The following is a 13,886-nucleotide window of genomic DNA, read 5'->3' as shown; positions in this document are numbered from 1 at the left end:
CAGTGGGTCCCCCCTTTGGCAAACTGCCGTTGTGACGCAGTTCTTCGTTTTAGAGCTGTAAGTCTTTCCAACCAGTTGTCTTAAGGTAGCTGTGAGGTCTTCTGTTGATTTATGAGCTCTGAAGAAGGAAGAAATCCAAGAGCACACCAATGGTGCAATTAGGAGAGAGCACTGTTGTTGTTTAGTCGTTTAGTCGTGTCCAACTCTTCGTGACCCCATGGACCAGAGTACGCCAGGCACTCCTGTCTTCAGGAGAGAGCACAGCAACTAGCAAAAAGCTTGCATAGTGTCCTGGGTTCAGCTCCTTAGTGATGCATTTAGGTGTTCTCCAAAAGATGGGTTCACACTTGTGGTAATAGAGATGGTTCTAAGGTGTTTGGCAACAAGAGGCATTCCTTAAAACCATATTTCATAGTATTGCTTTTTTTGTAAATACTCCAAAAATAGTGTTGCGATTGTTGCCAGTATTTAGTGCTGAAACACACACACAAAACAATCAGATACTTTCTTCCAAAAATGTCCCTGGTAGGAAATGCGTTTGAGGAAGAATATCAGAAGCTCCGACTGGACAAAGAACCCTTGCAAGAGTTGAGAAAAGAATGCACTGCTAAGAGGTAAAAGGAGTTTGTCTTTTTGGTTGTAGTAGTTGGATTGGTTGTAGTAGTAGTGAAATGCTGACCTTATCTTTCGTTTGTCAGATTTATATCCTGCTCTTCCATCCAAAAGGGAGCCAACAACATAAAAATGCTATACAGTGGTACCTCAGGTTCAGTACTTAATTCGTTCCGGAGGTCCGTTCTTAACCTGAAACTGTTCTTAACCTGAAGCACCACTTTAGCTAATGGGGCCTCCTCCTCCTGCTGCTGCGCCGCTGGAGCCCGATTTCTGTTCTTTTCCTGAAGCAAAGTTCTTAACCCGAAGTACTATTTCTGGGTTAGCAGAGTGTGCAACCTGAAGCGTATGTAACCTGAATCGTATGTAACCCGAGGTACCACTGTACACAATAAGAGTTCAAACATCACTGAAAATAGCATTTAAAAAAACATCTGCTAGTACCTTCACTGCAAATAGCAGCAGCAAAACCAGCTCTCAAAGGCCTGGGCTAATAAAAAGGGTTTAACATTCTGCCAGAATATGGCAAGTCTTGGGGACTGTCTGACTTCTCCTGGAAGGGGCACCACCACAGAGAATGCCCTGTTTCTTGTCACCATCCTTCTGGCCACTTCAGCAAGTGTGGTCTCTCCCCCGATAGGAAATTTTGGTTTGCAAGGTACTGGAAAAGCAGCTCTTCACAAGTATTGGGTCCCATGCACACCAGTACCAGCAGTGAACCGATTGTAGCTAGGCATAGACATTCCTTGCCATGGAGGCTCTTTGGCCCTCCAGTAATAACTTGGAATGTCCTTTCTCTTTCATGGGGAATACTCCCCCATTGAGAGCAGGCAGGTGTCATGATTGACATACCTGAGGAATGCTTCCATAACAGCACCGCCACTTTCTTCACGCTAACTGGAGCATTATCCCAGAGAATTCAGGAATTCCGCAGATTCGATAAGTCTCAAAGGATGGAGTGCAGTAATAAGTCCCCACACCTGAGGAGCTGTCCATGGTCAATCCACACCTGTACCCATGAATCCCGGGTTGAAAATTACCCTGTTCAGTTTGTACTTGTTGGTTATGACACTACATATTGGGAGCTGTGGGGCCAAAGACTGGATATTTTGCAGATTCGGTAGTTGGAATGGTGATTGGAGAAGGTGAAGCAAATGAGCTGATAGATTCACTAATTCTTCTTTGCCCATGTACTGTATTTTTCGCTCTTTAGGACGCACCCGACCATAGGACGCACCTTGTTTTGGAGGCGGAGAACAAGAAAAAAATTTCTCCCCCTCTCTGCGTAGCGCCCCTTCAGCGAAGCGGCAGGAGAAACGGAGCCCCTTCCATTTCTCCTCCCGCTTAGCTGAAGGGGCGCAGCGCCTTAGCTGAAGGGGCACATAGCCTTCAGCGAAAGGAACCCGAAGCCTCCGGAGCTTGGCGGGTGTTCCCACTGCACTCCGGAGGCTTTGGGTTCCTTTCGCGGAAGCCAGGAGAGTCTCCAGGCTTCAGCGAAAGGAACCCAAAGCCTCCGGAGTGCAGCGGGAGCTCCCTCCGCGCTCCAGAGGCTTCAGGCGGCTATCCTTAAAGCCTGGAGAGCGAAAGGGGTCGGTGCGCACCAACCCCTCTTGCTCTCCAGGTTTCAGCGAAAGCAACGTGAAGCTTCCGGAGCACGGCAGGAGCGCTCCCACTGTGCTTCAGAGGCTTTGTGTTGCTATCGCTGAAGCCAAGGAGCCTGCATTTGCGCCATAAGACGCACACACATTTCCCCTTAATTTTTGGAGGGGAAAATGTGCGTCTTATAGAGCAAAAAATTCGGTATGTGTCTTGTGCATACACACAAACACACAGAAGTGTCTTGCTGACGAGTTCTCATGACTGACAGAGGGACCTAGCAGTTGTTGCTAACACTGACCAGGAATCCTCTCTGGATTCTGTAGTTCTGTCTGTGAGTCCGCTCCCTGGAGAAAACTTGCAAAGAGTCAATGTGTTTGCTGTCCTCAAACCTGTTAAGTCAGAGATCTCACCAGGTCTCATGGCCTTAAGATGATTCTCTGGTCCCAATGGATGACACTGCTGCAAGCTCACTCACTCAGCAAAAGAAACCCCACCCCACCCCTGGTTGTGTGAGCTTTCAGCAGCAATTAGTTCCTCTGCCTGCACTTGTCTAGGAGAAAGCAGATACAAAGGAAGGGGATATCATTTCGGCTGGAGGAGTTGCTGAAACAAACACCGGTCATTTTTCTCTTAATTGTGCCAATGTATCTTACACTTTTATTAAAGGTCGCTCTCCTTTTTAGTCATGCATATATTGCACTATAATCTGGCAGTACTGTGAATGTTAAACATAATTAAAACTACTATTTTATGGGGCATTGGGAATAATGTGTGTTGACCCTTCAGGCATTCATTCAATTTTTGTCTTTTTCATCAGAGAGCAATTCTTGAAGACCAATGCACAGCTGACCATCAGATGCAGGCAATTACTTTCAGAGCTTTCCTATATTTACCCTATTGATCTGGTGAGTATCACATTCTCCAGTAACGCCAATATCAGAAGCTGTAGTCGGGATACCACATTCATTTGTGGAACCGTCGGCATGTCAAACCAGAGATATTGTAGTCTCCTACAGATAGGCCCCTACCCATAGCATGTGCAAGGCTCCACCATCTCCAGATAAAAAGAACTTTGATCACAGGGCTGGAAAAGAACTGTGCTCAATGCACTGAGGAACTGCTGCCAGCTGAAGCAGACGTACTGAGGAGCCTGAGATCAATGATCCCTCTGTTAAGGGTATGTCACGATGTAGCAATCACCCCCTGTTGAGTGACTCTGGGGACATAGGTTAGGTCCCTTAAAATATTCTGCACTAGGATTCTCCTATAGGCCCACCTTCAGTTCTCAGAAGCAAAGAATACCTTTAGGCCAGGAGCGTGTTTATGGGGCCATCGATATAAGTAATGAAGGCAGCAAGCAAAGCGCAGAGCGGTGCAGGCTGCTGTCAAATCAGGAATGCTAAAGTGAAACGTGGCTTTTGATTTCTTCTGACTAGCTTTCCCACTAAACGTTCATGGCACATATTCGAAGACCTGCCTGCTTCCATTACATGCTCAGATTTTGATACTGTTGTTTACAATTCGGGTTTTTTATTCTCGCACGGGCAGCCTTCCAACCTCACTTTCTGCTATTAAATCCACAGAATGATCAAAAGGATTATTTTATTTGTGGAGTCAAGTTGCCCAATTCTGAAGACTTTCAAGGTAATTGGCTATTTACCTGCTTGCTTTTGATACCTAATTGCCCTGTGCAGGCACGCCAGCAGAAAAACCCAGACAGCAAATTTCAGTTGGAGTTGGGGTGGGGGTGGGGAATTCCATTGTTTAAATAGTGACTCACTTTGATTTCTTGCAGTAGTTTGCCCATTTTTGCAAGCCCATCATTGTTGCTACTTGGCAGCATTTCTTACTAGCCCAGATTTCCATATGAACCTTCATTACATTGCAAAAGAAAGAATAGTAGTGATTTTCCTCCTAAAACTTCTCTCCCTTGTCACATAGAAGTCATTTTTCTTTTCCACAGTATGGATTGAGCATCAGTTTAGATCAGGGGTCTGCAAACTTTTTCAGCAGGCGGCCAGACTATATTTTGGAAGGGAAAAAAATGAACAGATTCCTATGCCGCACAAATAACCCAGAGATGCATTTTAAATAAAAGCACACATTCTACTCCTGTAAAAACACGCTGGTTCCTGGACCGTCCACGGGCTGGATTGAGAAGGTGATTGGGCTGGATCCGGCCCCCGGGCCTTAGTTTGCCTTCCCAAGGTTTCGTGTGACGTGGCTCTTTTCTGACCTTAATAAAGGTTAAATGCTAATATGCACCCAGATGTAGCTGTCTAAACGGGATATCTTATGCACCAATTTAAAATCTTCGTAAATAAATACTATTCCTTGCTCTATTACAGTCCTGTCCAACGGCTCCCCTTGTGTCGAGAACTTTTTAACAGCCCATTTTTTAGGTTGTCACAGTTTGCTAGTGCCCGTGAAGTGATTACAGTTCTCAGCAAACTTGTCACATAGAATTAGGTGAGCCGCCCCCACGGCATAGCTGAAAATTGAATGTGGTGAAACGAAATTGGCAGGTTGCATTGAAAGAGTGCCTTTCCTCTGATTTCCTGGAAGTTTAACGCCAGACAGGTTGTGGAAATTTAAATTCAGGCAGGAGAAGATGGGGTTAATTCGTGACACCGAAATAGTTTGCTGTAATGAAATACATGTTTTCCCCTTCCCCGTTTTATATAAAGGGAGCAATCTCTCCACCCCACCCCCCTGAGTTTGGATGTCTTGTCTCTGCTTACCAAAAGCTTGGCATGAGTTCATGGAAGCCGGGTGTGACTGATTCTCAGAAAGCCTAAAAAAATGGGAAAGCAGAATATTTTTTCTTTTTAAAAACCAAATGCATGGGAGATGAGAACATCTGTGAGCCAGGATAGTTAGCTCATGTGCCCTAATGGGAAGGAGTGGGAGAGGAGGAGATATTCTCTGAGGAAAGGTGGATTCTGAAGTGTGGGCTGAAGGAGGTAGTCTCCCCTCTCCCCCAGAGGAGTTTGGATGTATGGGTTAAGGTGAGAGTGAGGGCTTTGAGCTGGTGGGGAAGAATCGCTTAGACTGGAAGTGGGGGAAACTTCCACTTGGTGACAGATGCGGCATAGGACCCATGTACAGTGGTGCCCCGCAAGACGAAATTAATTCGTTCCGCAAGTTTTGTCGTCTAGCGAATTTTTCGTCTTGCGAATCACGAAATCCCATAGGAATGCATTGAAAATCAATTAATGCGTTCCTATGGTCAAAAAAAGTCCAAACAAAGCCAAATTTGGTACAACAACAGTTTATTAACTGCTCTTTAAAGTCACACATACTGTAAAGAGCAGTTCAAAAATTGAAGGGAAAATAAATTAACTTTATAAACAAAACATGTCTTTGTTTTTAGACAAAGGAAACAAAGTCGCGAGACGTTTTCGTCTTGCGAAACAAGCCCATAGGGAAATTCGTCTTGCGAGGCAAATCGAAAACGGAAAAACCTTTTGTCTTGCGAGGCATTTGTCTTGCGAGGTACCACTGTACCTACGGAACTGCCTCTCCTGGTATGCCCCGCGGAGGACTTTAAGGTCCACAAATGACAACACTTTGGAGGTCCCGAGCCGCAAGGTGGTTAGATTGGTCTCAACTAGGGCCAGGGCCTTTTCAGTACTGGCCCCGACTTGGTGGAACGCTCTGTCACAAGAGACTAGAGCCCTGCGGGACTTGACATCTTTCCGCAGGACCTGCAAGACAGAGCTGCCTGGCCTTTGGTTTGGACTCAGTCTGACCCTTCTGTTTCCCTCCCCTTAAGGTTTTGATCTATGGGCTACTTTTAAAATGGGGCTGCATTTTAAATTGCATTTTAACCTGTATTTTAAATTGCGTCCCCCCCCATTGTGTTTTTACTGTAATTTTACTGGTGTTAGCCTCCCTGAGCCCGGCTCTGGCCGGGGAGGGCGGGGTATAAATAAATTATTATTATTATTAGATGTGTCGGAAAATATGGTATCAGAAGAGGTTGGCTGTGATCATCCTTGGCAAGAGGTGGCTAGGAGGGTCCGGGAAACAACGCAACCCTCCATAGGGCTGACCCCTCCATAGAATCATTGAATTGGAAGGAATCCCCAAGGATCATCCAGTCTGGCCCCATGTCTATCAGCTCATTTTTTCCCCTGCAGTGTTAATTTGCTGTGCCCCAGTTAAAAAAACCCACAGCAGAGTTGAAGAGCTTTGTGCAGTAAGAAATAGACAGCTCAAAGCATGGCAATGAGCCACCGTTTGGACCTCAATAGAGTGAAGTGACTCTGAACTGTGTGCTTGCTCTCCTTTACAGCAAAGGATGATGGCAGCAATGCTGTCGCTTTGGGCTACACTGCTCATCTGGTCTCCATGATTTCCTTCTTCCTGCAAGTGCCACTCAGGTATCCAATAATTCACAAGGGCTCCAGGTCTGCAATCAAAGATAATATTAACGATAAACTGACCGAGAAAGAGAGAGAGTAAGTGTATTTTATTTTTGTTTTGTTTTTGTGGTGGGGGCTGTCAGATCTTGGTCAGAGTAACTTATTTTTCACACACGACCTGATGCACTTCATAAAATCCTTCCAAAATTGTGGCTGACACCTTGCTTTGTTCTCTGGTGAGATGTTGGGACCAAATAACATTAGCACCCAGACCTGGCAGAGCTGGCTGTTTCAAACAGTGTTTCCTTACATACATTTTCTCTTCAACATTTGAGCCACTTAGAGCGCATGCAAGTAACCTCTAAGCTGGCTTTCTCCAGCGTGCTCAAGTGTGAAGAATGTTTCTGTTGTCCTTGGACTGGACAGATTCTGGGTTCCGTTCCATTCCCAATGCTCTCATGAGGACACAACATGATAGTCCCAGGTATGCTGCCAAGGGATTCTCAGAGGAAGAACAGGGTTACAAATGTGATATTAACTATTTGCCAAACGGGTGGCGCTGTGGTCTAAACCACTGAGCCTCTTGGGCTTGCTGATCAGAAGGCTGGTGGTTCGAATCCCCGCGACGGAGTGAGCTCCCATTTCTCAGTCCCAGCTCCTGCCAACCTAGTAGTTCGAAAGCACGTCAAAAATGCAAGTAGATAAATAGGTACTGCTCTGGCGGGAAGGTAAACGGAGTTTCCATGTGCTGCTCTGGTTTCACCAGAAGCAGCTTAGTCATGCTGGCCACATGACCCAGAAAAACTGTCTGCGGACAAATGCCGGCTCCCTCGACCTGTAAAGCAAGTTGAGTGCCGCAACCCCAGAGTCGTCAGTGACTGGACTTAACTGTCAGGGGTCCTTTAAACAGCCTTTTAAAATCTATTGAACACAAATAATGAATCAATAAAATTGTTTATTATATTACATTATGTTTATTATATAATAATATAATTGAATGCAATTGCAGTCTCTAAAATACTTTAAATCCCATGTTTAAAATGGCCAGATTGTGTGTGGACCCGAGGTTCAACCTATTTTCTGCCTTTTGGAATGTTTGCAAACATTCAAACTGCTCTAGAGTGAGCTTTCTGCAGGAGAGCGTAAGATCAGAGGTTGTGTGTGCTGTCGAGAAAGGATATGAAGGCACAGGGTGGGGTGGTGCAGATGATTTTAGAAAAAGTCACTTCCAATAACCTTTCTAGAAAGGTTTCAGTCACTTCTACTTGTGTTTCATAAATCACTGATGCAGGACTATAAAGAGCAAAAGTGTTTTTAGTGTGCTTTTAGCAAAATGCTTAATTTTCATAAAATAGCACTCACCACCACCAGGCTGATTTGCAGGATTGCCTCACCCTTCGTTAAAGTGCTTTGTGTACTGTTGAGCAGAGCAAGTATCATTTTGCTGCTTATTGGCAGTCATGCTAAATATTTTTTCCCTTAGAATTGTTGGATTTCCCCTTTAACCACATATTTATAGTGAAGGCTAAAGTCAAGCGTGTGAGCCAAGGCAAGGTCATTCTTTCCTCACAACTTACACCCCGTCCACTGGGATCACCCGCCTTCCTCTCGCCTCCAATGGAATGGAGGTGCATCAGAGAAAACAAATACACGCCACAGAAGAAGGCAAAATTCCTAGGGTTACCAGTCAACTTTCCTAGTGGGAAACACCTTAATAGGGTGATAAGGGACGTGGGTGGCGCTGTGGTCTAAACCACTGAGCCTCTTGGGCTTGCTGATCAGAAGGTTGGCGATTCGAATCCCCACAATGGGATGAGCTCCCATTGCTGTGTCCCAGCTCCTGCCAACCTAGCAGTTTGAAAGCACACCAGTGCGATTAGATAAATAGGTACCACTGCGGTGGGAAGGTAAACTGCGTTTCCGTGCGCTCTAACTTCCGTCACAGTGTTCTGTTGCACCAGAATCGGTTTAGTCCTGCTGGCCACATGACCTGGAAAGCTGTCTGTGGACAAACGCCGGCTCCCTCAGCCTGAAAGCGAGATGAGCTCCGCAACCCCATAGTCGCCTTTGACTGGACTTAACCGTCAAGGGGTCCTTTACCTTTACCTTTTAATAGGGTAATCCTGGAGTTTGGGAGAAATGCATGCACTGAGTTTTCCAAGAGGGAATCTTCGGAGTGAGGAGGCACTGCTCTATGCTACTCTTGTTTTAAGATAGAGTAGCCCTCCTGGTGTTTTTGGACTGAAACTCCCATCATCCGTGACCATTGACCTTGAAGGCTGAGTCTGATGGGAGTTGGAGTTCAACAAGATCTGGAGGGCATCACATTGACTATCCCTGTTTTAAGAGCCTAAGAGCCTTTCTGGTTCAGACCGAAGGCCTACCCAGACCAGAACCCCGTATCCCAGAGTGATTAACCATATGTCTCATTAGGGTAGATCTTGATGGTCTGAAACGAGTGGAGAAATGCAATGCACTTGATGTGGAAAAGTTGCTACCTGCCCTGTTAAATGTTACTAACCCGAGTTCTTAGCTGAGCAGCATACTGTGATGACTAAGATAAAGGTAAAGGGACCCCTGACCATTAAGTCCAGTCGTGGCCGACTCTGGGGTTGCGGCGCTCATCTCGCTCTATAGGCCAAGGGAACCGGCGTACAGCTTCCGGGTCATGTGGCCAGCATGACTAAGCCGCTTCTGGCGAGCCAGCAGTGCACGGAAACGCCGTTTACCTTCCCCCCAGAGCGGTACCTATTTATCTACTTGCACTTTGACATGCTTTCGAACTGCTAGGTTGGCAGGAGCTGGGACTGAACAACGGGAGCTCACCCCGTGGCGGGGATTCGAACCGCCGACCTTACGATCGGCAAGCCCTAGGCTCTGTGGTTTAGACCACTGCGCCACCCCGGACACCTTGTGTTTATCTCGAGCCCAGCCCGTGTTGCAGCATGATGTTACTGCACCATGGAAAGTTGGGAATAAAAATGGCATCAAAATAATCGATCAGGTTCATCAGATGCTTGTCTTGAGTACCATCCACCCATGGCAGCAGAATGTCATAGTGTGAATAGCAAGCTTGGTGTGGGTCAGGTTTGGTGGGCAAAGGCTGAACAGTGCCTTGGCCAGCATGGTTAAAAACATACCTTCCAGACTCTCCCAGGTTCTGGCTATAGCTGTCCCTTATTTGCCGGGAAACTCCCTTATCCCAGAGCCATTTCCCGCTGCTGTCCCTTATTGATGATGTCCCTTAAATTTCCCGGGTTTCATGCTCGCCCGGCTCGGGAGGGAAGCAGCGGCTCGGGGTCCTCTGCCGCGAGAGAGCGAGAGAGAGAGTGCGCACGAGCTGCTGCGTCTCCGCTCTCCCTTTTCCCCCTCGGGTGCGTCATGAGGAGACAGGTGGCGGCGGGTGGGCAGGCAGCTCCTCTCTTGCGAGACTTCCACAGCGCTGCCAGGGGAAGCCGGAGGCGGCGGCTGAGGAGGCAGCCTGAGGGAGGAGGAAGAGGAGGGGATGGGGAGGGACGCAGAAGGGCGGCACTTCAGCGGCCGTGGCTCCCTCTCCGCAGCTCACTCTCTCTCGGGCAGGGAAGGGCTGATGGAACTCCTGGCGCCAGGACGACGGCAGCCCCGATGTGCTGCTTAGCATACCCACCAACCAGTGCAGCATCTTAATGTAGTGATTTCCCCCTCTGCATCCCTTTCATAACTCTATTTTTATAAATCATTTGTCCATCCATAGTTCAAATTTTTACTGCAAGTTTTCTGTCAATCCTTCCAATGTATGTAACTCTTCACAATAGCTTTTCAAATAAATTATAAACTTTCCCCATTCTTTACTAAAGAGGTCCTCTTCCTGCTTTCTAATTCTGCCTGTAAGTTTTGCCATCTGGACGTCGTTCATCAGTTTTGTCTGCCACTCTTCTTGGGTCGGAGTTGTAGACCCTTAGGATCATCTAGTCCAACCCCCTGCAAAACACAGTCAGTCGCAGTCAAAGCAGCCTGGCTCCATCAGTGGCGGATTTCTGTATAAGCTAAGCCAAAATCCCTTATTTTGGCTGCTGATCCCTTATTTTTGAGGCTGCTGGTCCCTTATTTCAAATTTGTAAGTTGACAGCTATGGTTCTGGCCAAGAGCAGCCAGAGGGCAGCTTGGTGGCTGTCTTTAAAGCAGAATGTTTGGGCTGAAAGCTCTGATGGCACTTTAGCAAGGCTGGGCCATAAAGCTAGTGAGAGACTATACTGGGGGTCTGTTGCTTGCAAATCTCTGTAACTTCTAGAGATGAAATGTGGTATGAATTATTGTGTGCTACTGGTTGCTGTACAGCCCTCTCAGATCATATGCAGAAGTTTAAGATTCCTTAATGGGCAATTCATGATAAAGTTAGCTGCAAGCCTGGCTTCCATTTTTATATTGCATGTCTGTTGATACAATATTACAAGGCTAATTTCTTTCATAAATTTCTCAGCCTCTCCATGTTCATAGCCCACTATGTGCCTCGGGGGGGGGGGGAGTCATTTTCATCAAGTACTTTACACATATATATATTTGCTATATTTCCTTGTTAACGGCCCCTCATAAACTCTAGGAAATTTACTTAAGACTACACCCCTGCTGCTAGTTGATTGGGCGTCTTTTCCACAGCTAAATTTTTGTCTCTGCTTGTCTACAACCTACTTTGTTTTTGTACTGGCTAAACAACAAAAAAAGAGTTAGAAGGGAATTTTGGTGCATATGCAGAATGTTGGCATTGGGTTAAAATGGGGGTAGCTGAACTTTGACTCTCCAGATGTTTCCATTGCCTGTGACCATTGGTCATGCTGGTGCAGGCTGATGGGGGTTGGATTCTAGCAACATCTTGTTGGTTGGCCAGGGGAAAAAAATGGTATCATGAAAGGAGAATTCCCTGGATGTCAAGATCCAGGTTTGGGGCAATGACTCTTAGGTGAGAGAACCCACAGAGATGTAAAATCACAAAATCTGCAGCAAAGTAAAGTGTGGAAATATAGGCTGTTAGGCTTTTAAAATATGTGCTTCAGAGTTCCAATTAAAGTTTCCCTCTTCCCCTAGTATAGAAAAAGACCACCTGTTTGGTAAGTTAAAAACTGGTTTACTTGTAAACTCTTCAAAGGTCAGGTTCATGTGCTTTTCCATGCGTCAGTCAGAAAACACAGTAAAACTTGGCTTAGTTATAATGGTGAAAGTTCCTAAATTATTGGTATAGGAACACAAGAACGGCTTATAAGAGCCATGTGGTATGAGCTGCACTAACCATCTCAAAACCTCTTCACTTGCTGAGCTTCTCAGATAGGCAGAGGTACAACAATAGGCTTGATTATCTTCCCCTCATGCTGATGAAGAGTGACCTAGCTATGCTTGGCAAGGACAGCTTACTCTGTGTTATTAACCCCTTCATGCATTAATTAGACTTAAGCATGTTGGTTATATGAGGCTGGTTATCCCACATATCTGTAAGACTACAAGTTAGTCCCTCCTGCGTTAAAGTTCGACAATGTGGCACAAACAAGGGATTGCAAAAGATCCTCTCTCCGCAACAGAATCTGCATTGTTGGTTGTAGTACTCTGTTCTCTTGGGACGCAAGAGGGTATGGCTCTGAAGGCACAAGATGGAGCATTGTGAATCTCTAGGGGATGCTTCCTTTACAGAACATGTGTCACAGCCAATTCACTTCCCAGTCTGAGGAGGTCTCTGCCACTCTGGCCTCCAAACTGAGTGGTGTCCAGTGGCTATCCAGTCCATCAGATTTATTTTCCAACCAAAAGAGTGAGGAGTTGCCCATCCTCAGTTATGATGCAAAACATCTCATCTAAGCTGCCAGGAATAATCTGATGACAAATAGATTGCCCAGGGGCAGTATTATAGTGGACTAACGTGTACCGTATTGGCCCTAATATAAGATGTACCTGCAAATAAGCCATACCTTTAAAATTCAAGGGGGGGGGGAGAGAGAAAAAAAGACAATACCCGAATATAAGCCACTCCCTTAAAATTCTGTAGGCATTCACACCCGTAAATGTAGAAGAAAATCCTATAGCGATATCGTCAAAGCCAATTTTTGTAAGGTTGCGAATTTAAGCCGCGCTTTAACTTTTCATGGTCGGAATTTGGAAAAAGTGTGGCTTATATTCAGGCCAGTACGGTAATATGTGGGATAAATACATTTGAGTCACTTAAAATTCTCCTTGTTCTATTTTCAGACTTCATAAAGCCTTTCCTAGTGTGAGAGGTGGGTGTGCATTGTGGTGATTCTTCATTCTTTTCTAGTGTTTCTCAGTCTGGGACTGAACTTTTTCTTCTGTGAGGATCTCTGTCCATATCTTCTAGTCTCACGTTGTTTCATCTGTGTGCGGAGGCAAACCTTAGCTTGACTATTCCTGCCTTCTGTATCTGTCACCCATATAGCACTTATTTCACAAGACACCTCTCTGGTTTGCTTCGTACATTACATTTTTTTTTGAACCAATTTTTATTTCCATGTTTGGAAAGACAGTGTGTGGCGCCATGATCTGCATCTAGGAACAGATGCATGTGTTGGTTTAGGTGAGTGAACACGCATGTGTCCGACTTCCTTTCCAACTGTTACGGGGGGGCACATCTTTAAAGTTAAATATTACAAATATTATGCCTGAATGTATCCTTTCAACTTGACAGCTCAGGGAAGTTACCTAGCTTAAAAAATAATATAAAATCATCTCCTTTCCCAGTTTCCTCCATTCCAAAGCTATTTTCCCCTTGAAAAAGGACTCCAGGAAGTTCCCAGAGGTGACAATTGCTGGGCTCATTGTTAGCCAAAGGAAGCCAAATCTCATCACCTGACTCGCCTCAGGCTCCAGACATGCAAAGGAACTTCTATTGTACTTTTGGGTGGTGGGTACTTAAGACATATTTGTCTATGCTAATCTTATACCTGAGTCTTGCCCTGCCATGTCTGCTTATGCTAATCTTGTACCAAGGACTTGTCTGGACATGTTTGCCAAGGTTAACCCCTCCCCTTTTGTGACATGTCAGTGATGTAGCAATGATGCTGTATGAACTGTATTCTGGGATATGGTGGGAAAGTTTTAAAAGTCTTTGTCACCCCATCCTCGGGGTTCAAATTTGCTCTTTGAACCTGTTGCGCAATAAACTTTGGTCTACAGCTGTTTGCTCCGGTTGGCTGGAATCCTTCCTTTATTCCACAGGGACCCGTGGGCTCTGCCCGACCAGCTGGGTGACTGAGCAGCCTCACACCTAGATTTTTTCCTTAACACTACCCATTGATCTGATGCCTCATGAGAGCACCAGGCCACACATCT

At 45.8% G+C, this 13,886-nt stretch overlaps 1 protein-coding gene across 1 annotated transcript in view; it reads left to right on the top strand.

Annotated features, from left to right (window-relative positions):
- The window catches only part of UVRAG (UV radiation resistance associated), an 83,150-nt gene that overhangs the window by 42,590 nt on the left and 26,674 nt on the right, over positions 1-13,886 (top strand). The window contains exons 9-12 of the mRNA XM_081197368.1: positions 530-614; positions 3,029-3,116; positions 3,795-3,855; positions 6,509-6,674. Of these exons, the coding sequence (XP_081053494.1) occupies positions 530-614; positions 3,029-3,116; positions 3,795-3,855; positions 6,509-6,674 (400 nt within the window). The remainder of the gene's footprint in view (positions 1-529; positions 615-3,028; positions 3,117-3,794; positions 3,856-6,508; positions 6,675-13,886) is intronic.

This window comes from Podarcis bocagei (assembly GCF_964188305.1).
Source record: "Podarcis bocagei genome assembly, chromosome: 6".
In the NCBI taxonomy this organism is placed as follows: Eukaryota; Metazoa; Chordata; class Lepidosauria; order Squamata; family Lacertidae; genus Podarcis; species Podarcis bocagei.
The sequence above is the reverse complement of the archived record's forward strand: the minus strand, read 5'-3'. Positions and strand labels throughout refer to the sequence as shown.